Source organism: Choloepus didactylus, assembly GCF_015220235.1.
Source record: "Choloepus didactylus isolate mChoDid1 chromosome 25 unlocalized genomic scaffold, mChoDid1.pri SUPER_25_unloc1, whole genome shotgun sequence".
NCBI classification, from domain to species: Eukaryota; Metazoa; Chordata; class Mammalia; order Pilosa; family Megalonychidae; genus Choloepus; species Choloepus didactylus.
The window spans coordinates 3,016,994-3,038,921 of NW_023637606.1; the positions used below are offsets into that span (position 1 = coordinate 3,016,994).

Consider the following 21,928-nt stretch of genomic DNA (forward strand, 5'->3'; position numbering starts at 1 on the left):
ACACCTGGCTGCACCTGGACACACCTGGACACACCTGGACACACCTGCTGGACCTCTCCATGCCCCGTGGTGGGATTCTGGTGCCTGCTGGCTGATGCACCTCACCTGTGTGGGACCCAAAGGCCTCTGCCAGAAGAGACCGGGATGGAGTCACTGGGCAGCCCTGCCGAGGACACGTCCTGTAAGTCCCCTGCTCTCACTACGGGCGCAAGGCCGGGGCCACTGGGTGGAGAGAGAGGAGGGGGACGCCGGGGCTGTGTGACCTCCAGCCAGTTGCTCAGCCTCTCTGTGCCTCCAATTTCTTGCCTACTTGCTGCAGACAGTGAGCATCCCACAAAGGACCTGGACAAGGATTAAACGGGGCGCTGCTCAAAGTGCCCCAGTGCCTACACGGGCTCTGAGGGTGGGGCTGGGGTCCCCGGGAGGCCCGAGGGGCTCCACTGGTCACCGAGGACCAGGAGCCACCCAGGCCCGTCCCCGCTACTCTCCTCCCTCCCTCTCCAGATCACAGTGAGAGAACGGACCAGAGAGGGCTGGTTTCAGGCTGAGGTCACACAGCCACGAGAGGCAAACCTGTCCCACTCCAGCCCTGGGACTGAGAGCCTAGAAAGGGGGACAAGTTTTCCACGGCCTTTCAGGACAATTGGCCACCCCAGGCCCAGGCTGCCTGGGAGGCCGTGCCAGCCACCGGCTCTGTCCTGGAACTTCACATCCCTGCAGGTGTCCCCAGGCAGATCCCTCCGCCTTCTGGAACTTTCACTGGTCATGGAATGAAACTGGGGGTGTGGGGTGGGATGAGTTCCCAAGATCTCTGGAAAGCCGGCCTCTTTCTCCTGGAGCTCGCTTTGGCAACAGGTGATGGCTTTTCTCTAGTTCAACTCCCGAACAGCCAGTTCTGCTCAGCTTGTTCTCATATTGGATTCAACCCCTTGGGGGGTGGCCCAAGGACCCCAGAACCCAGGCTGAGTCTCTGGGGCATCCTGACCATGAGGAGAACCTGCCCTGACCCTCTCCAGAGCTGTCTTGAAGGACCCGGTCCCTCTCTGCCTCAGTTTCCCCATCTATTCAAAGGGCGATGCTACAGAGCATCCCTCCTAAGGATGTCAAGAGGATGAAAGTAGGAAATGCCCAGGGAGAGCTCAGCGGAGGGACTGTGATCAGTAAATGTTAGTTATTTAAAAAATCAAACATTGTTCGGCCATTCTTCCGAAAGTTAAGCATAGAATTACCGTATGAACTGATAATCCCACTCCTGGATGTAGACGCAAAAGAATCAAAAGCAGGAACTCGGGCAGATATTTGCACAGCGATGTTCATCAGAGCACAATTCACAAAAGCCAAAAGGTGGAAACCACCCAAATGTCCATCAACAGATGGACAGAGGAACAAAATGCGGCCCCTCCAGACAACAGAATATTATTCAGCCATAAAAAGGAATGAAGTACTTCTGTAGCATGTAGATGAACCTTGAAAATAAGATGCCGAGTGAAAGAAGCCATCCACAAAAACCCCCATATTATCTGGTTCCATTTATAAGAAATATCCAGAATGGGCAAATACATCGGGACAGGGGGTAGATTAGGGGTTCCCTAGGGTTGGGGAGAGCAGGGATGGGTGCAGAGCTGCTGTTTGGAGGGATGGAAAAGTTTTGGTGATGGAAGGTGGGGATGGTAGCACAATGTCATAAAAGTAATGAATGCCACTGAATTGAGAATTAAAAATAGTTAAAATTGCAAATTTTATATATATATATAGCTCCACAATACAGTATTTAAAAGTTAAACATCACAGACAGGTAAAAAGGAACAGATAAGTACACGAACACTGACATTAATCGCAGATGTTTATCGGGTTCTTTTTGGCGCGTGTGTTGCTGTGGGGCACTGGGCTGCCCAGGTTCTAGTCCCTGCGATGCCTGTTTGACTTTGACCTAATTACCTGCTGTGAGTCCCATTTTGCAGACGGTAAAACTAAGTCAAGCTCAGACAGGTGAGAGGCTCACCCTGGTCCCCAAGCGTGTAAGTAGGAGGCTTTGAACTTGGGTCCATGCAACATCCAAGTGTCCATCCCACGTCCCCCAGGAGTGGGGACAAAACGACACCCTCTGAATTCCAAACATCCATGCGAGCCCCCAGCCCCAGCCTCCGCCAGGTCGGGGAGAGGGGAAGAGGGGAGAGGAAGGAAAAGCCCCCGCTCAGGCATTTTGCTCTCCCCCACAGCCCCTCCAAACACTTTGAACTTCAGCGGTGCTCATCGTAAGAGAAAGACCCTGGTGGCTCCCGAGATCAACATCTCCCTGGATCAGAGTGAAGGCTCCTTGTTGTCCGATGATTTCTTGGAGACCCCTGACGACCTGGACATCAACGTGGATGACATCGAGACCCCCGATGAAACCGATTCGCTGGAGTTCCTGGGCAGCGGCAATGATCTGGAGTGGGAAGGTGCGTGGCAAGCCGTGGGGCTCCGTGCCCAGCTGACCCTTCCGTGGTGCAGCCGCCTCGCCCGTCAGTACGTCCCTGAAACCAGATTCGGGCTCCCATTTGGGCTTGCTGGAGACCCCCGTCCACTCCTGCCAGCTCAGAGAGCAGCGGGGAGAAGCGGGGCAGGGTGGGCAGGTGGAGACGGGGTCCTGGAGACCACCGATCAGCTCCATCCTGGAGGGTCCACGGCTCCTGCAACTTTGTGCACGTTTTTCTTGTGGTTTTGTGGGTTCTTCTGGGATGTGGGCTTTCATCAGATTCTCAAAGGTGATCTAGAACAAGATAAAGTGCATTTAAGTGAGTCGACGGGTGTTTGCTGGGTGCGAGCAGGGACATGAGCGGTCAGAAAGACGGACGCTGGATAGCCAAACAAATATGCACTCGGTAATCGCTGCTGCTGTTGAGTGAGAACTAAGTGGAAAACAAAGAGGTGGTGGGAGAGACTGGGGTTTCTCACTGGGGGCAAATCTGCCCCCACTCGGGGACATCGGATGATGGCTGGAGGCAATTGTGGGTATCGCAATTTGTGGGGGAGCCCAGGGAGGCTGGTCAATGCCCCCCAGTGCCCAGGACGCCCCCACCTCAGAGAATGACCCAGACTCAATGTCAGCCGAGGTGGGAAACCCTGATCCGGTAACTTGGGGGGGGGTCCTCTTTTAGAAAGGTGTACTTGGCACAGGTGACCCCCAAAAGTCCACCTGGGTGGTCAGAGAGCACTGAGCTGGAGGGAGCCGGGCAGGGCTGGGATTGGCAAAGAGAGAGGGGCAAGGCAGACCTTCGACAGCCGAGGAGAGAAGTTTGAATGAAGGAAAGGAGTCAAAAATGATGTCCACATTTTGGACCTGAGCAGCTGGGCGAATGGTTGTGCCACTTACAGAGGTGGGCAGACTGCAGGATGAACAGGCCAGGGTGGGTGGGTATTTTAAGAGTGGCTAAGAGCACTGAGAAGCCCCTCCTTTGACAGATGGGGCTGCCACGGCCCAGAGAAGGAAAGCACATGCCCCAAAGTCACACAGCACTTGCCGGTAGAGCAGGTCTCCTCGTTTTCACCCCCAGAGCATTTTTCTGTGTTCCGTGCTCTGAAAAACAAATGATTTTAGCCTCCAAGATGCCCCAATCCTCCTGCCAGCCCCAACCCAGCCGTGTCAGTCAGCAAAGTGTAGAACAAATGCTTTCACCTGTGGCCCATGAGGACGACGGGATGCTGACATGGGTGACACAAAAATTCCTCCATGTCCCTTGGGCTCAAATTGCTCACCTTTGTCCATTTGTCAAAGGAAGCAGACATAGAAACTGACCATTAGAGTGAAATGTGGCCAGGGCAGGGTTGACAGAGGGCAGCCCCTGAGGTTGCAATCAGGGAGGGCTTTCTGCAGGAGGTGGTGCCTGTGCCACGTCTTAACAAATGTACAACTAGAAAGCAGGTTAATGGCCTTCCGGCCAGTCTCAGTGGCCATCTCTGGGAAGGAGATCCACATCTCACTCTGTCCCCTATTAAAGCTTTGGAATAGTGTATCCCATGCAAGTGTTACCCAGCCACAAATCCATAAAGAAATTCATGTTTTTAAGAAGGCATTACAGGAGAAGGGCTTAACATATATATAAGCCCCGAGTCAAGAAGATAGCGTGTTTTGGAGAGTGAAGTTTGCCTGAGCTGGGAGTTGGGGGCCAGAGCAAAAGGGCCAGGCCTTCCTGGATCAGGATGGGATTCAGACTTTAGCCAGTGGACAGTGGGAGCCCCTGGAGGATTTTAAGCAAGAGGGGAGCATGACCTGACTTGGGTTTTAGAAAGAACTTTCTGGCAGCCGAGGTGAGGGACAGACAAGAGAGAGGCATCTGGGCCTGGCTCCAAGAATGAGAGAATGCAGACCTGGCCATGGAAATGGGGTGTGTGATGTCAAGGACTGGGCACAATTTGGGGACCACTGGAGCATGAAAATTGTCTCACCAGAGCCAGGGCTAGGCTTGAGCCCCTCTCTCCATATGCCAAGCTCCAAGGAGGGTAAAAAAATGAGGGACACTCGTCCCATGCCATGAGTGTGCTCTGCAAAGCCCCAGGATGTTGGTCCAAAACCCACAGAGACCTCAAGGAAGCCAGTGAAGAGGGCAGCAGGGAGGGCTTCCTGGAGGAGGTGATGTTTGAGCCAGGCCTCGAAGGGGGAGTAGGAGAGAAAGATGGGCGAGCAGGGCAGCCAGGAGGAAGGACATGATTGGGCAAAGTCTCCCGGCTGCCAAAAGCAAAGGGTGCCAAGAGAGGGGGGACGGGATCCTGGGGGGCCCCAGGCACAGCATCAAGAGGTCCAGACACAGGTGTCCCTTCTGCCTGCTTCCAGATGACACCCCCGTGGCCACTGCCAAGAACATGCCTGGGGACAGCGCAGATCTGTTTGGGGACGGCGCGGCCGAGGACGGCAGTGCCACCAACGGGCGCCTGTGGCGGACAGTAATCATTGGGGAGCAGGAGCACCGCATAGATCTGCACATGATCCGGCCCTACATGAAGGTGGTGACCCATGGAGGTGAGGCCGGCTTCCCTGGGCCTGGACTGCTGGGTGGCTGGGGGCCACCTCTGAACCTCGGTCTCTTCTTCTGATCCATGGGGATGTTACGATGTTAAGCTGTGAATGTGCCAGGGTGTGTGGCCTGGGAGAGTGATGGAGACAGGTCAGGGTTGCTGTCCACTCCCGACCATGGGGGCCGAGGGAAGCGAGTGGCCTGGGAGGGGGTGGGTGGGAGACGTGCATGGAGCAGCTCAGAGCTCAGAGGGGACTCTCTCCATCCCTCTCCAGGGAAAACGCCGCTCACTGTCCCCCTGTCTCTTCCCAGGGTACTATGGCGAAGGGCTGAATGCCATCATCGTGTTTGCCGCCTGCTTTCTCCCAGACAGCAGCCTCCCTGAATATCACTACATCATGGAGAACCTTTTCCTGTACGTCACCAGCTCTCTCCGGGCCAGCTGGGGACGTCCTGGGCTGGTGGGATGGAGCAGGTCGCAGGAAAACCACAGCCTGGGCCCTAAGGCAGGGTTTGGCCACTAGTGGACCTCGGTACAAGACCCTGCTCTCCTCTTCCTCCCCACATAGCCCTTCTGGGCCTCTGTGTCCTCATCAGCTGCTGTCATCATCATCATCATCATCATCCATCATCATCGCTATCATTTATTGAACAGATCTTATACGTGTCACTGTCTACCCTGACCACACCCTCTGAGGGAAGTCCCATTGCCTCCATGTCACAGGAGAACAACCCAAGGCACAGAGAGGTTAAGTTACTTGCCCAAGGACACACAGGTCCAGTTTTATAAGGACAGGCACAGATAATCCATGTAAAGCACCTGACAGATATAGTAAGGGCTCAGTATATAGTCCTCTTAGTCTCATGATTACTAAGATTTCCATCTTACACAGAGGGGCTTGGGGGCCTGGAGGACTAGACAGGTGAGAGGAAGGCAAGGTACGGAAAGAAAGAGGGTCTGGGGGAGGTTGAGGGTCAGCACAACCTCATCTACTCATCCATCCATCCATCCATTCATCCATCCACCCTGTCATCTACTCATCCATCCATCCATCCACCCACCCATCCACCCACCCATCCATCCACCCATCCATTCATCCATCCACCCTGTCATCTACTCATCCAACTATCCATCCACCCATTCATCCATCTGTCCATCCATCCACCCACCCATCCATCCATCCACCCATCCATCATCCATTCATCCATCCACCCTGTCATCTACTCATCCAACTATCCATCCACCCATTCATCCATCTGTCCATCCATCCACCCACCCATCCATCCATCCACCCATCCATCATCCATTCATCCATCCACCCTGTCATCTACTCATCCAACTATCCATCCACCCATTCATCCATCTGTCCATCCATCCACCCACCCATCCACCCATCCATTCATCCATCCACCCTGTCATCTACTCATCCAACTATCCATCCACCCATTCATCCATCTGTCCATCCATCCACCCACCCATCCATCCACCCATTCATCCATCCATCCATCCATCCACCCACCCATCCATCCATCCATCCATCCACCTACCCATCCATTTATCATCCATCCATCCATCCATCCACCCTCTCATGTACTCATCCATCTATCCATCCACCCATTCATTCATCTGTCCATCCATCCACCCACCCATCCATCCATCCATCCATCCTTCGATTCACCCATCCATTTGCTAAATATTTCTTGATACCCAAGCTGGGAAATACTGTCAGCTCTAACCCAGTCTCCTTCCCCAAAGATCTCACAGCCAGTGGGGCAGACACAGCAAATCGCCACCTCTGTCCTCCTCCTCTTCCTAGCCCTCCCACCCCATCCTAACAGCCGACAAGCTCTGTTGGTTGCTGTCCTGGGGTTATCAGGCCTTTGGAGGTTTGATTCTGAGGGCCCAGGATGAGAAAAGGGTACCCCTATAAGATCAGAGCAGAAAGTAGCCTGAGCTGCATGGAGCCCATTCTCCCCAGTTTACAGACACAAAGGCTGAGAGAGAGAGGAAGGGATTTTCCTGAAATCACTCAGGGAGAGATGGGACAGGGAGGGACCCCAGGCTTCCTAACCTCCAGCACTGCCCACCACATCTGCCCCTCTCCCTGGGCACCTGGTTCCCAGTTGTAAGAGGGACTTTGAGCCCTGATCGCTCAGAAATGGTGGGAACACTGAATGCAAGAGAATGCATATAAAGAGCCTAGTAAGTGCTCAATAAAATGGGCACTGCAGCTACTATTAGGCCTTAGAGCAAAAATTGGGGGGTGGGCTATGGTCACTCCCACCTGCTCCCACCTGCATGTACCAGGATGGCCAACAACACCTGAGCAGGTGTGGTTGGCACACCTGGAGCAGGTGTGGGAGCAGGGAGGGCAGGCATCATGGATGTGCAGTCCCCAAAGCTGGGGCTTCCTGACTGTGACCCCACCACCCACATGGGGTCCCCTGTCTTCTGCATCCCGTGATCAGGTACGTGATCAGCAGCTTGGAGCTCCTGGTCGCCGAGGACTACATGATCGTGTACCTGAATGGCGCCACGCCCCGGCGCCGGATGCCTGGCATTGGCTGGCTGAAGAAGTGTTACCAGATGATCGATCGCAGGTGAGTCAGAAGGAGGGAGCCAGGTGGGCTGGGAAGCCACCTCGGGGTGCAAGGCTCCAAGGACTGGGGTGAAACCCCCGCCCTTCTGAAAGGTGGTCAGAAACAGGCACACCCCAGAGAAACTTCTGGAAATGGGAGGCAGCGTGACCACCCGGCCAAGAGCTGGGCTCTAAATTAAGAGAGCAGGTTAGAAATCAGCTCCATCAGGCATGTGCTCTGCACAAAGTTTCCTCTCTGGCAAAATGGAGAAAATTATGGCTCCCAACGGGAGGGCAGGGGAGAGGGCTCCTGTTAGCTACGTTTAAAGCTAAAATAATTAACAGAATAACAGTAAGTGACAGTGTGGAAAACATTCCCCCGAATGGACTCCCTTGGGTGTCACGGTTGCTGAGACAGAAGTTTCTTTCTTACTGGCATGTTCAGAATGTTCTACGTGTTCCAAACCCCCAGCAAATATAGGTTCCCTCTTGAGCCAGGGTTCTCAACCAGGGGTGAATCTGTCCCCCTGGGAATGATGGGGAGCGTCTGGAGACTTTTGTGGCTGAACCAACTGGGGAGGGGGGAGCTCCTGGTATGGAGTAGGGGGAGCCCAGGGAGGCCGGACAGACGCCCACGACACAGCATGACCCAGCCTCAAACGTCACCCAACAGTGCTGAGTTACTGACTAACTCCTCCAGTGCCTGCAGTTTCCAACTTGAAACAAAGGCTTGTTCACGCCCCTGGGCGAGTGGCGGGCCAGTGACTGTCTGCAAGTCTGGGCTACTGCCTAAAATTCAGGGAGGGGAGAAAGTCCTCTGGGGCTCAGGCTTCAGTGATGCCTGGAGTTGGAAGGACCCTTGGAGCATCTGCTGAGAGGAGGCTCACAACCCTAGGTGGGGAGTGGGTTCCTAAGGTCTTGCAGCAAGCTTGGTGGCAGAGCTGGGATGGGAGATGGGCCTTCCTATCGCCTTCCCAGTCTCAAGCTTTACGCTGATTCCTTTTTGGGAAACCTGCAGAGCAGGTGGCGAGTCTAAACCCCAACAGAGAAGCTGGCCTCCTGAACATGTCTTTGTGAGACCCCCTCCCCACCCCAAGCAGGCATAGCAGGAAGCCACAGAGCTGAAGCCTGCAAATGGATTTGAAATTGAACCAGCCCCCGTGTCGTGCATCTGGGTTGGTGCAGGAGGGCATCTGGGTTGGTGCAGGAGGGCTGAGCTGGGTGTTTTGCTAACATTAGGTGCTGCCGTAGGCCCCCAGGGCTGCTGTGACAAAGTATAGCAAACTGGGGGTGGGGGGTGCTTCGAATGACGGAAATCCATTCTCTCCCAGTTCTGGAGTCCAGAAGTCCAAAATCAACATCTTAGGAGGCCCCTTGCTTGCATCTTCCAGCTTCTGGGGTTTGTTAGCAATTTCTTGGCTTTCCTTGGCTTGTAGATGCAGCACTTAAGTCTCAGCCTCCTCCATCTCCAAGTAGCTTTCTTCTCCCTTGTGTCTGTCTGTCTGTCTGTCCAAATTTCCTCTTTTTATAAGGACACTAGTCATATACGATTAGAACTCAAACTAATCCAGCTTGGCCTCTCTTTTTTTAAGATTTATTTATTTTTAATTGTGGGAAATATACAGAACATAAAAATAATTTTAACCATTTTAAGTGGACAGTTCTTTGCAATTAAGTTCATTGACAAGACTGGGTCTACTTCCAGGCTGTTTTCATCATCCTAAACCAAAATCACACTCATTTAGCAATAACTCCCCATTCCCCACGTCCCCCACCCCTGAAAACCACTATTTTGCTTTCTGTCGCTATGAATTTGCTTATTCTAAGAATTTCAAATAAGCGAGATCATGCAATCTTTATCCTTTTGTGTCTGGCTTATTCCACTCAAGATGGTGTCTTCAAAGTTCATCCATGTGGTTGCGTGTACCAGCCCTTCACTTCTTTTTATGACTGAATAATATTCCGTTGTCTAAAAGGACCATGTTTTTATCCATTTGTCTGTTGGTGGACACTTGGGTTGCTTCCACCTTTTGGCGATTGTGAATAACGCTGCAATGAACATCAGTGAACAAATATCTGTCCTTGTTCCTGCTGTCAGTTCTCTGGGGTCTACACCTAGGATTGGAATTGTGGGGTCAGATGGTAATTCCAGGTTTAACTTTCTGAGGAACTGCCACAGTTTAGCCTCATCTTAACTAATCACGTCTTCAAAGACTCTATTTCCAGATAAGGTCACACACGGTACCGGGGCTTGGAACTTGAAGACGTCTTTTGGGGGACACGATTCAACCCAGAACACGTAGCGAAAGTGCAGTGGCAGCTACTAAACCCCGCCCTTTTCACCTGCCTGCTTTGCTCCACGGGGTCTCTCCCTCACTTCTGCTGCCCTTGGGGTCTCGGGGACTGGAGAGTGTGTCTTTATTTCCTCTGGGGACCCCCACTCCTAGATGGGAGTGGAGATTTGGAAAGCCCATGGAGGACACGTGTGGGATAAATGAATGAGTGAGTGATGAACATATGACCATCACTCCCCCTCCTGTCCCTGGCTCCCCTCTTCCCCCCAAGTGCTTGCCCCCAGGAACCCATCTTTTCCTTCCTGCCTCCCCAGATTGCGGAAAAACCTGAAGTCCCTGATCATTGTGCACCCCTCCTGGTTCATTCGGACCGTGCTGGCCATCTCCCGCCCCTTCATCAGGTGAGAAGGAGACGGTCAAACCCGTGTCTGAATACCCACATGGGTTGTTTTTCTTTTAATCTGCATTTTCAAGTTTCTCTGTGATGATGATGTCTGATTGCTTTCATAACAAGAATGAAAACATTTTAAACTATGAATATTTTTAATAAGCAACAAGGCACGGGGAAAATAATAATAGCCAGCTACCATGTATTGAGTGTTGGGTACTTTTTATTTTTACTGTTTTTGACCACAACCCTGTTATCACACCCATTTCATGGATGGTGTTCTGGTTTGCTAAAGCTGCCATCACGCAAAGTCCCAGAAATGGATTGGCATCTACAAAGGGGATTTATTAGGTTACAAATTTACAATTCTATGGCCATAAAAGTGTTCAAACTAAGGCATCAACAAGAGGATACCTTCACTGAAGAAAGGCCGATGGCGTCCGGAACAACTCTGTCGGTTGGGAAGGCACGTGGCTGGTGTCTGCTGGTCCTTTGCTCCTGGGTTCTGGTTTCAAAGTGGACTTCTCTAAAATGTCTCTGGGCTTCTGTCTCTCTTAGCTTCTCTCTCTCAGCTCCTGTGCATCTTTGCTTGTTCTCCCAGGGAGTTTCTCTCTAAGCATCTGCGGGTCCTCTCTTAGCTTCTCCAGGGCAAACTCTGGACTTCATCTCTCCAAAGTCTTTCTGTCTGCACTGCCCAGTGTCTGGGTCTGTGTTGTCCCCTGAGCTCTCTTAAGGACTCCAGTAAACTAATCAAGACCCACCCTGAATGGGCGGGGCCATGTCTCCATGGAAATAATCTAATCAAAAGGTCCCACCCACAAGATTTTGGATTAAAAAAAAAAATGGCCTTCCTGGGGTCCATAACAGTTTCAAACCAGCACAGATGGGAAAACTGAGAATCAGAATGGGCTAGGAACTCACTCACCGACACACAGCAAGGTCACTAGCCCACCCATCCCACACCCTAGAGGTCAGCCACTCCCTCGACCCCAGAATCTGTGTGTGGCCTGTTTGGGCACCAAGAGAGCCTGGCCCTTCCTTCCCCCCCATCTCCACCCCACAGGGCTGATAAAGGGTGAACATCAAGATGTATGTGTGTGTTAGTTGGGGAGGGGCTCCCCAAGACCACCCTCAGTTTCAGTGATTTGCTACAAGGGCTCACAGAACTCAGAAAAGCTGCTCTCCTTGTGGGTGTGATTTATTTGAGAGGAGAGATGCTGATTAAATCAGCAAAAGGAAAAGGCACCCGGGGCAGGGTCCAGGGAGAGCAGGAGTGAGCTTGGAGCTGTCCTCTCCCTGTAGGGTTGAACGGACAGTGCTCAGTTCTCCCAGCAACGATGTGTGGCCATATGCTCAGAGTATTGCCAGCCAAGGACGCTCGCCTGAGTCCAGGGATTTTTTTGGGTGTGGGACATGCAGGCATGGGACGGCTGCATGACTGACCTTGGCTACTGTCTCTAGCCTCTCCAGAGGTCAAGCTGATACCACGTGAACAAGCCCTCTCCCCACAAATCACAGTGTTAGCATAGAATATCCAGTGCCAGGCAAACAAACATATTCTCATCTGGCCGGGCAATCACAAGACATAGAGTTCACCTCCCAGGAGCTGGTCAAGGGCCAGTCCTTTTTTTCTGGAGCATTCAGGGACGGAGCATCCCAGATCCATTAACCCTTTACTGCCCAACATGGAAGCACCTGGAAAAAAAAAACAGATCAAGTCAAATAAAATTAGTCATTTTTCATACCCTCGTTGATCAAGTAACATTTAATACAAATTTAACAGCATCCAAAACTTCAAGTTAAATAAAGATCCTTAATTTCCACATTCCCAATTCAGAATCTGTCACGACATTAAGGGGCAGATCCCAGTGAGACCTTCAGAGCAGCTCAGACTCTTGTGGTGTGAACAGTTTGCAAAGAGATGACTTTTGCATGCTCTGGTTTCAAGGACTCCAGAGTACTCTAAAAGGATCTATGGGCATTTTGGCAAAATTAGGTGAACACTACGCTACTTAAGGATCATTTGGGCTGATGATGAATGGCTAATATGCCCATCAGACTAGCAGAACTTCAATTCTCTCTTTATCTTCCATAATTTGGGAGGAGGGAGGAGAAAAGTGACCTTCTACCTTTCAAAGGCGAGGGAACAAGACACGTTGATTCTGAGCTGGGATCTGACATTTGGTGATTATGATGAAAAGGAAATCCCCATTCATTCCACCATGACCTAAAGGTTTGGGAATGTGCCTAACCCTCATCTGGAATTCTCACCCCCCACCAAGAGCCCACAGCGAGCGCGTTGTCCACGGATATCAGTTTCCAGGGATGTGTGCAGCAGGTTCAGCCACGTTATCATCATTAGGTGACAAACGCCTGTATTTATAGACCAGCTCTCCGAGTAGCAGGGGTTGGTTCTGTACACCATAAAAACAACTTTCTAGCAAATCAGACCAGTCCAACAATGGAACTCTCTGGACCCAGACATCTTCAGGTGGGGCAATGCATTTATTTCCAACTCTGAAACTACCTGGAGTGCCGCTAAGTTCCCAGGTTCAGTGTACGATCCCCACAAAAACCTCCTCACTTCAAGCACTGGCCACAAGTTTGGGGGTTCCCAGAGCCGCCCGCACTTCTGACCAACTGGCTACAAACTCGGGGCCTCCCTCCCAACCAACGTTTGATAATTTGCCAGAATGACTCAATGGACACAGAATAGCAGTATACTTGCAAATATAGTTTTATTATGGCAAAAAGGACCCAAAGAAGAAGCCAAAAGAAGAGATGCAGAAGGTGAGGGATGGGAGGGCACCCCAAATGCAAAGCTCCCATGTCTTTTTTCCGTGAAGCCAAATTGATGCGTGTCACCAACCAGGGAGCCTCGCCGAGCTTTGGAGCCCCAAGTTTTTACTGGGGTCTCGTTCTGTCAGCATGATGCATGGATCCAAGGTCCACGTGGTTGAGTCGATCTCCGGCCCCACCCCCTAAATCACCTGGTGGGTCCTTCTGGCTTGGCCACTGCCCACTCTAAAGCCATCCTGGGTCATCTCATCAGCATAAACTACCAGGTGTGGCCTGGGAGTCCCGCCATGGATAACGAAAGACATTTTTCTCACTTGGGGAATTTCAAGGATATAGAGGTTTACTCCCCAACCCCCAGGAGCCAGGACAATGTCCAGATCTCTTTTCCAAGGCCATATTCCTAACTATACAGGGATGGCCCTGTCTGCAATGGCTGGCGACAGGACCCCTGCCCTTCTGACTTGAGTTTATTCTCTGTCCTTTTGCCCTTTACCCATCTCTTACCACAGGGGGATGCCTCATGTTCCTAGAATAATTGGGTTTTTCTTCTTATACAAACAAATTTGAACTGTATGAAAGCAGTCAAACACATGCTCCAGTGCAGTACACAGTAACCACTGTGACTGCAAGCAAGAAAAATGTCTTTATCACATCCTATTCTGGGACTGTTGACCTTCTGCTAAGCAACTGGTTTGTTTTGCCCTTGAGGACACTGTGAATTGTCTAATTCATATGTCCCCTTTTGCATTGGATGCCAGAGAGCTGAGCCAAATTTTTGCCTAAACTCTAAAAACTTCTATGAAACTTCTCAACATGCGTTTGGGAACTTCCTGCTCATTTTTGTTTTCTCCACCATTAATATTCTCTTGGCCTTATATAGCTTGTCATTAAACATTTATTTTTGTGACTCAAAATATATATATATACGACTCAGCAGTGGATCAAAAAAGAAAAACATTTATTTTACCTTGAAAAAAATCTCCGTTTTCCAAATATAGGCTTAAATTTTTTTTTTTTTTTTTTTGAATCAGCATGAATTCAAAGCAGAGTGCTGGTGATGAAGCATCTCATAGTATCAGGCAAAAGAAAGTTCTGCTTTGGATAGGAAGTAGCTATTCATCACTAAAGAATAGCCAGCAAGCTCCCTTTTCAAGCCCAAATGACTGTTTGAGTCATCCTGAGCAGGGACGATAGCGCCAGGACAGCATTCTCCGGAAAAATTAATGCAGGGAGGAAATTCTTGGAGCTGATGGAAAAACAGACTGGAATCCAAGAGGATCTGCTTGCCTCCGGATCCTAGGCACTTCTACTTTCCCCTGCCCTCTCCACCCCGTGCGGGGATGGAGGCTGGGCAGAGAGGGAGATTTGCGTGTAAGTGCTGGGGGCATGCCGGAATAGGGTCGTGTGTGTCACCCAACCCCATCCTTCTTTCTGGGCTACGCTGGGTAACCCCCCACCCTCCAAAGCTGGGTTCCAGGCGTCTCCGTCTTTCTCCTTCCTGCCAGCGTGAAATTCATCAACAAGATCCAGTACGTGCACAGCCTGGAGGACCTGGAACAGCTCATCCCGATGGAACACGTCCAGATCCCGGAATGCGTCCTCCAGTGAGTGTCCTTGGCCATCCCCCCAACCTCCCTTCCCCAAACACCCACCAGGTCGGAGCCCTCCCTCCTTCCCGCGCGCCTCACTTCCTGGTTCGCGCCTCACTTCCTGGTTCCGGCAGGTTGCCCCGGAACCGGAAGTGAGGGGTTGCCTGGGTGGAACAGAGGGACTAAAGCCACGTGCCGTGTTTCCTGGGGACCCCAGGCTCCCTGTTTTGCAGCACATCATAAACACTCCACATTTTTCATAGCACGGCAACATCTCCTTACACATCTTTTTGAAAAATTGTGGTTAGCATAGATATATAACATAAAACTTACCATTTTAACCATTTTTAAGTGTGCATTGATAATGTTGTGCTGCCATCACCACCATCCATTAACAAAACCTCTTCAACCCCCCAACAGAAACCTTGAACCCGTTAAGCAAGAACTCCCCCATTCCAGCCCTCCAGCCCCAGCCCCTGGTCACCTCCAATAGCCTTTCTGTTTTAATGAATTTGCTTCTTCTAGATACTTCGTATAAATGGAATCCTGCATGATTTGTCCTTTTGTGTCTGGCTTATCTCACTCAACATGATGTCTTCAAGGTTCATCTGTGTTGTACCGTGTATCAGAACTTCGTTCCTTTTCATGGCTGAGTAATACTCCATTGCATTGTTAGACCACACTCTGTTTATCCATTCATGTGTTGGTGGATGTGAGAAACAACAAAAAGGAATAAACTGTCACCCAATTGTGGAAGAGAAAAGAATTTATTCACAATCTTGCCAGAGTGGATGCACAGCCAGAAATGAGGCAGGCACACGAACAACAGAACACAGCAAACGTTTATATCCTAGGCCTAGTACGCAAGTCCCTCCCCTGTTTCTTCATTGGCTGGATGCTCCAGAGGGTACAGTCTATCCGAGAGAGCTAAGTATCTCACCTTTGGGAATTGTATAGCCTGTCAGAGAGAGTTAACTAGCTTAAATTTCTCACCAAGAGTTCCCATCTTTGATTATACCCCACATCCCTTTACATTCCAGTATCCCTGGTTATTTTTCCCTTATAAGGAGCTGGTGCTGCTTCTAGGCTTACATCATGGCTCTCTCTCTTTCTCCTTCCCTTTACCACAGGGCCAGTTTAAGCTTGTTCTGCTGCCGAGTCTCCATTTTCCATATTCCATGTTGCCTTTGTGTGAAAGCTAAACTTAACCCTTTCTTATGGTGAACTCTTGGGTCGCTTCCACCTTTTGACCATCGTGAGCAATGCAGCTATCAACACTGGTGTGCAAATATCTGTTCAAGTCCTGCTTTCAGATCTTTTGGGTCTACACATAGGAGTAGAATTGCTGGGTTATATGGTAATTCTATGTTCAACTTTTTGAGGAACCTCCAAACTGTTTTCCCCCATGGCTGCACCATTTTACATTCCCACCAGCAATGTATGAGGGCACCTATTTCTCCACATCCTTGCCAGCACTGTTATCTTCTGTTTTTTTTTTTTTTTTTTTTGATAATCACTGTCCTAGAGGGTGCTTAAGCATCACTTTTAATGGCAGTGTAACATTCCACTCCATGGCCGGTGTAATTCTTGCAAGGCCAGTTCTGGAGTTTCCCAGCCCCCAGCAAAGCAGTGCAGAGAGCACAGCAGTCTGGGAGCATTGGGTGCTGTGCAGGTTCAGCAAAACATGGCCTGTCCCCATGGGAATGTTTTTATAGAGAAAGTTTTTATAGATAAAGTTTTATTGTCACACGATGTATTAGGGTTCTCTAGAGAAACAGAACAAATAGGATGGACAGACAGATAGATATAGATGGATAGATCAATGGATAGGTTAATGTTTTGATGAGTGGATAGATGGATGAATGGATGGATAAATAGACATAGATGGATAGATCAATGGATAGATGGATGGATGGATAGATGATGATAGATGGTGGATAGATAAATGGATGGATGGGTAGATAGATGGTGGATAGATAAATGGATGGATAGATAGAGATGGATAGATCAATGGATAGGTTGATGTTTCGATGAGTGGATAGATGGATGAATGGATGGATAAATAGATATAGATGGATAGATCAATGGATAGATGGATGGATGGATAGATGATGATAGATGGTGGATAGATGAATAAATGGATGGATGGATAGATAGATATTAAGAGGTTTATTATAGGAATTGGCTCATGCGGCAAGTTGGAAATTCCAATGAAGTTGAAGTCGTATTCCCCAGGAGAATCTGGCTGAATGAAGAAGAGGCCAAAATTCTTCTTTCTGGCTTCTGAAATCCTCAGTTCTGGCTTGGTGACCTCCAATGGCATGAGGAGATTTCCCCCCCCCCCAACATTATTGAGGGCAGTCTCCTTTGTTAATTATAGACGCAATCAGCCGTAGTTGCAAGCAACTGACTATCTGTGCAGATCCATCTGCGAAAAACCTTCACAGTAGCAATCAGGCCAGAGCTTACTTGACCAAACAACTGGACACTATCACCCAGCCAAGATGACACACGAAACTAACCCTCACACACAGCCATGCCCCTCATTTATGTGTCATCTATGGCAGCTTTCGCTGGACAACGACTAAGCTAAGTGTCGTGACAGACACCGTGTGGCCCAAAAGCCAAAAATTTTGACTCTCTGATCCTCTACAGAGAAAGTTTACTGAGCCCTGCAGCTTCTGTGTGTTTAGATATGGCAATGACATGATTTCCAGGGATGAAAATTCCCTGGGCTGTGTATCTACCAAGAAGAGAGGGCTGTGTCCCACATCCTTTTTCTTTCTTCCAGATATGAAGAGGAGAGAATCAAGGCCAGGAAGGAAAGGTAGGGGCAGTGCAGCGTCTGTCTGGTGGGAGGTTGGAGTTGGTGGCTGAGTGGGGCCCTCAATTGGGGGTGAGCTGGTGGCTTCGGCTCAGCAGGGTCTAATGGGCGCCAGGACCTTCTCGTCTCCCAAGGGCTTAGGAGTTCGACTCTCAGCTCCCAGTGCAATATTAGGCAGACGGAAAGTTCACCACTGCCTCAGAGGGTTGAGAAAAAATCATGGATGATACAATGGAAGGTCCTCAGCGCAAACATGGGTGCAGGGTACGTACTTGATAAAGAAAATAATAATTGTGAGCATAGTGAGTTCTCACTTTACAGGACCAAACCAGACATGAGAGATGCACCTGCACACCCTTTGCTAATTCGTTGGCTCAGTTTTCATTAGTGGCATGGCATTTAGCAACACTCATGAAACTTCTGGACCATTCCATCTCCTCCCTGTTATGAGCAGGGTGAGGATCACTATTAATATCTTGCAGCCTTGGGCATCCAAGGTTCAGAGAGGGCAAGGCACCTGCTCAAGGACACACAGCAAATTTGTGAGGGAGCTGGACCCCTTGGGGGGTCGAAAGGAGTTGCTGCACACAGGCTGCATGCCAGCCTGGGGGGAAAGAGGCAAATAAGACAGAGTCCCAGCCAGGAAAGTTCCTCAAGTAGCAAAGGAGATGGACGCCTCACCTGGTGAGGAAAGAGAGTCCTGGGGACAGGACAAGATGGAGAGGACGATTCAGGTGACAAAACACAGAAGTAAAAGCATGATCTGGGCACAGCCTGGCATTGACAGATGGGCCAGATGGGAGCAGGCAGGTCCCAGGTGGGGAGACGTTGGGGATGGGGGGTGGGAAAAATCCTGTGCCCTTCTGGGATTTTTCTTCTCTCCTACCCTCTCCTTCCTCCCTCCTTCCTTCCTTCCTTTCTTTCTCTTTCTCTCTTCTTCCTTCTCTCCTTTTCCTCCTTCCTTCCTTCCCTCTCTTTCTTTTTTCTTCCTTCATCTCTCTCTCCCTCCCTCCTTCCCTTCCTTCCTCCTTCCCTCCCTCCCCCATCCCCTCCCCTCTCTCCCTCTGTGTTAACTGCACTTCTTGCACCTGCTGGATCTTTTTTTTTAAAAATACAATTTTATTGAGATATATTCATACACCCTACAGTCATTCACGGTGTACAATCACCTATTCACAGTACCATCATATAGTTGTGCATTCATCACCAGAATCAACTTTTGAACATTTTTCTTAATAAAAATAAAAGTTAAAGTTAAAAAAAAAAACACCCAAAACATTCCACCCCCCCATCCCATCCTATTTTTCATTTAGTTTTTGTCCCCATTTTTTGCACCTTCTGAATCTTAGCTGTGGACAGGGAAGAGCGGTGACCCACACACTCATTCTTCTGGAATTGCAGCAAAGGGGGTGGTGATGGGAGGGGGTGGCCGGTGTCCATCCACGGTGCATAAACGTGTCTCCAGTGACAAGCTGGATCTGCGACCTTCCTTCTCCCTGCCCCCCACTCCTGCACTTGCACAGCTGGTCTCCCCCTTCATTGCACCCCTGGGTGAGCTCCTCTCTCCCCACCCTGGGCCATCGTCACCCTCTGGGCCCAACACTTCTCAGGGGAAGCTCTTGGCCAAACTGTTCTCAGGCCATGTTCGGCTCGGGGCAGAGGGGCCAGTGGGAGCCAAGAGCCCTCCGGAGCTGGCCCATCACCACATGTCATGTCGCTCTCTCTGTCCACAGCGTGAGGCCCCAGCCAGAGTTTGTTCTACCTGGGTCTGAAGAGAAACCAGGGGTGATGGCAGAGAACAGGTGAGTGTGCAGGTGTCTGCAGGTGAGTGTGCAGGTTTCCACAGTTGAGCGAGTAGGCAGCTGACCACAGGTGAGCAGGTGTCTGCAGGTATCCACAGGTGAGCAAAGTATGCAGGTGACCACAGGTGAGCATGCAGGTGTCTGCAGGTGAATGAGTGCAGGTGACCACAGGTGAGCAGGTGTCTGCAGGTGTCCACAGGTGAGCAAGTAGGCAGGTGACCACAGGTGAGCATGCAGGTATCTGCAGGTGTTCACAGGTGAGCTGCAGGTGAGCAAGCGTGCAGGTGACCACAGATGAGTGTCAACATCTACCCAGAGCTGGAGTCATCAGGGGAAGGCTGGGGAGAAAGACCACCGCCTATGAGCAAGACGGGACACACAAATTACGTGGACACCATGCCAAGTGAGTAGATTCCCACCAGATCCGACCAATCATGGAGCCCGGCACTATCCTCCAAAGGACAGAATGTGCTGGAGCTTCTGAGAGGAACCCTGCTGGGGTTGATTCACCCAGTGGTCCTTTCCCGGAAGGGGATGTCCCCAAATTGCTCCACCTGTGCTCACAGAGTGCCTGGTAGTTGGGGACTGTTCTAGTTTGCTAATGCTGCCAGAATGCAAAACACCAGAGATGGATTGGCTTTTTTAAAGGGGGCTTATTTGGTTACATGGTTACAGTCTTAAGGCCATAAAGTGTCCAAGGTAACACATCAGCAATCAGGAACCTTCACTGAAGGATGGCCAATGGTGTCCGGAAAACCTCTGTTAGCTGGGAAGGCACGTGGCTGGCATCTGCTCCAAGTTCTGGTTTCAAAATGACTTTCTCCCAGGACATTCCTCTCTAGGCTGCAGCTCCTGTTCAAAATGTCACTCTCAGTTGCTCTTGGGGTGTTTGTCCTCCCTTAGCTTCTCTGGAGGAAGAGTCTGCTTTCAATGGCCGTCTTCAAACTGTCTCTCATCTGCAGCTCCTCTCTCAGCTTCTGTGCATTCTTCAAAGTGTCCCTCTTGGCTGTAGCAAGCTCATTCCTTCTGTCTGAGCTTATATCGGGCTCCAGTGAACTAATCAAGGCCCATGCTGAATGGATGGGGCTACACCTCCATGGAAACCATCCAATGAAAGATCCTGCCCACAGCTGAGTGATCGCATCTCCATGGAAACATCCAATCAAATGTCTCCAACCCAACCAACACCAATACGTTTCCTGCCCAGACAAGACTGCATCAAAGATGATGGTATTTTGGGAGACATAATACATCCAAGCCAGCACAGTAACCAAACATAGTGTTGGAGCAGGGAGGTGTCCAGGGAGCCAGAAATGGTCCCATGGGGAGTGAGACTTGAGGGTGTGAGTTGCTGCTCCCCCCATTATGGATTGAATCATGCCCCCACAAAGACACGTCCAACTCTTAACCCCTGGTCCTGTGAGTATGAACCCATTTATAAATAGGATCTTTGAAGACCCCCTCAGCCCAAGCTCTCTGGAGATGAGTTCACATCCACAAACAAAGCACACAAGGAAATCATGCACCATGAGCAAAAATCAGCAGATACAACAAACAGCAGGTTTACACTCTCAGAATTCTCAAACAGAGAAGACAAAATAGTTGTGTTTGGAATGATTAAAGATGCCTTGATTTTGGACTTCCAACTTCCAAAACTTTGAGCTGATAAATCCCTGTTGTTGAAGCTGACCAGCTTGAGGTATTTGTCCTAGCAGCCCTGGGAAACTAAGACACCTCCTAACCCTCCAGCTTCACCCAGAACAACTCAACTTTGGAGAACAGTTTCCCAGCCAGGAAGCATGGGTTCAAACCTCAGCCCTGACCTTCCTACCTGCGTGACCTTGGGCACATCTGCAACCACCCTGGGCTTCTTTGTTGTCATCTAAAGGGTGAGGGTGATGGCAGAAGGAATCCACAAGAATCCACATCAGGTCTCATTCAAGGCTGAGCACAAAGGACCATTCCATTTAAAAAGTGAGCTGCTCTGATGACGAATTAAGAAAACAGGTATAGAATGGGCAGCATGCTACCTGCTCCATTGTAAGTGCTCCATCTAAGACCACTACTCCCTCCACCCCTGAGCTGTCCCCTCAGTGAGCCAACAATTTATAGAGTGTCTTAGTTTTCCTAAGACCACCACAACATAGCTCTAAGCACTTCATGTCTGTATTAGTTTCCAGTGGCCACCGTAACAAACGACCTCAAACTGGGAGGTGTAAAACAACAGAAATTAATTCTCACAATTTCAGAGACTGGAAGTCTGAAAGCAAGATGTGGGCAGGGCTAGCCATGCTCTCTCTGGAGGCTCAAGGGGAGAATTCCTTCCTGGCCTCCTCCAGCTTCTGGTGGTCGTGGGCAGCCCTTGGCATTCCTTGGCTTGTGGCTGCATCATTTTAGTCTCTGTCTCTGTTTCCACGTGGTTGCCTTCTCCCTACTGTGCATTCAAATTTCCTCTTCTTATGAGGACTTCTTCTGAATTCTATTGGTTAGAGCTAATCCGACTTCAGAGAGTCACATAATTTGTGGGGAGGGGCCACACAGTTAACCCTTAACATGTGGCTGTTTAAATTTAAGCTCATTGGCATTGAATACAATTTAATAGTTATTTCTTCAATTGCACTCACCGCACGGCAAGGCCATATGTGGCTGACAGCTCCCA

The 21,928-nt window shown here is 50.1% G+C and overlaps 1 protein-coding gene across 2 annotated transcripts in view; it reads left to right on the forward strand.

The window, feature by feature from the left end:
• Positions 1–21,928, forward strand: part of ATCAY (ATCAY kinesin light chain interacting caytaxin) — a 53,528-nt gene that overhangs the window by 26,798 nt on the left and 4,802 nt on the right. For both annotated transcript variants that reach the window (XM_037824205.1, XM_037824206.1), the window contains 9 exons: positions 123–181; positions 2,220–2,441; positions 4,814–4,999; positions 5,307–5,409; positions 7,464–7,595; positions 10,182–10,268; positions 14,560–14,658; positions 17,435–17,470; positions 19,201–19,269. In XM_037824205.1, coding sequence (XP_037680133.1) covers positions 123–181; positions 2,220–2,441; positions 4,814–4,999; positions 5,307–5,409; positions 7,464–7,595; positions 10,182–10,268; positions 14,560–14,658; positions 17,435–17,470; positions 19,201–19,269 — 993 coding nt within the window. The remainder of the gene's footprint in view (positions 1–122; positions 182–2,219; positions 2,442–4,813; positions 5,000–5,306; positions 5,410–7,463; positions 7,596–10,181; positions 10,269–14,559; positions 14,659–17,434; positions 17,471–19,200; positions 19,270–21,928) is intronic.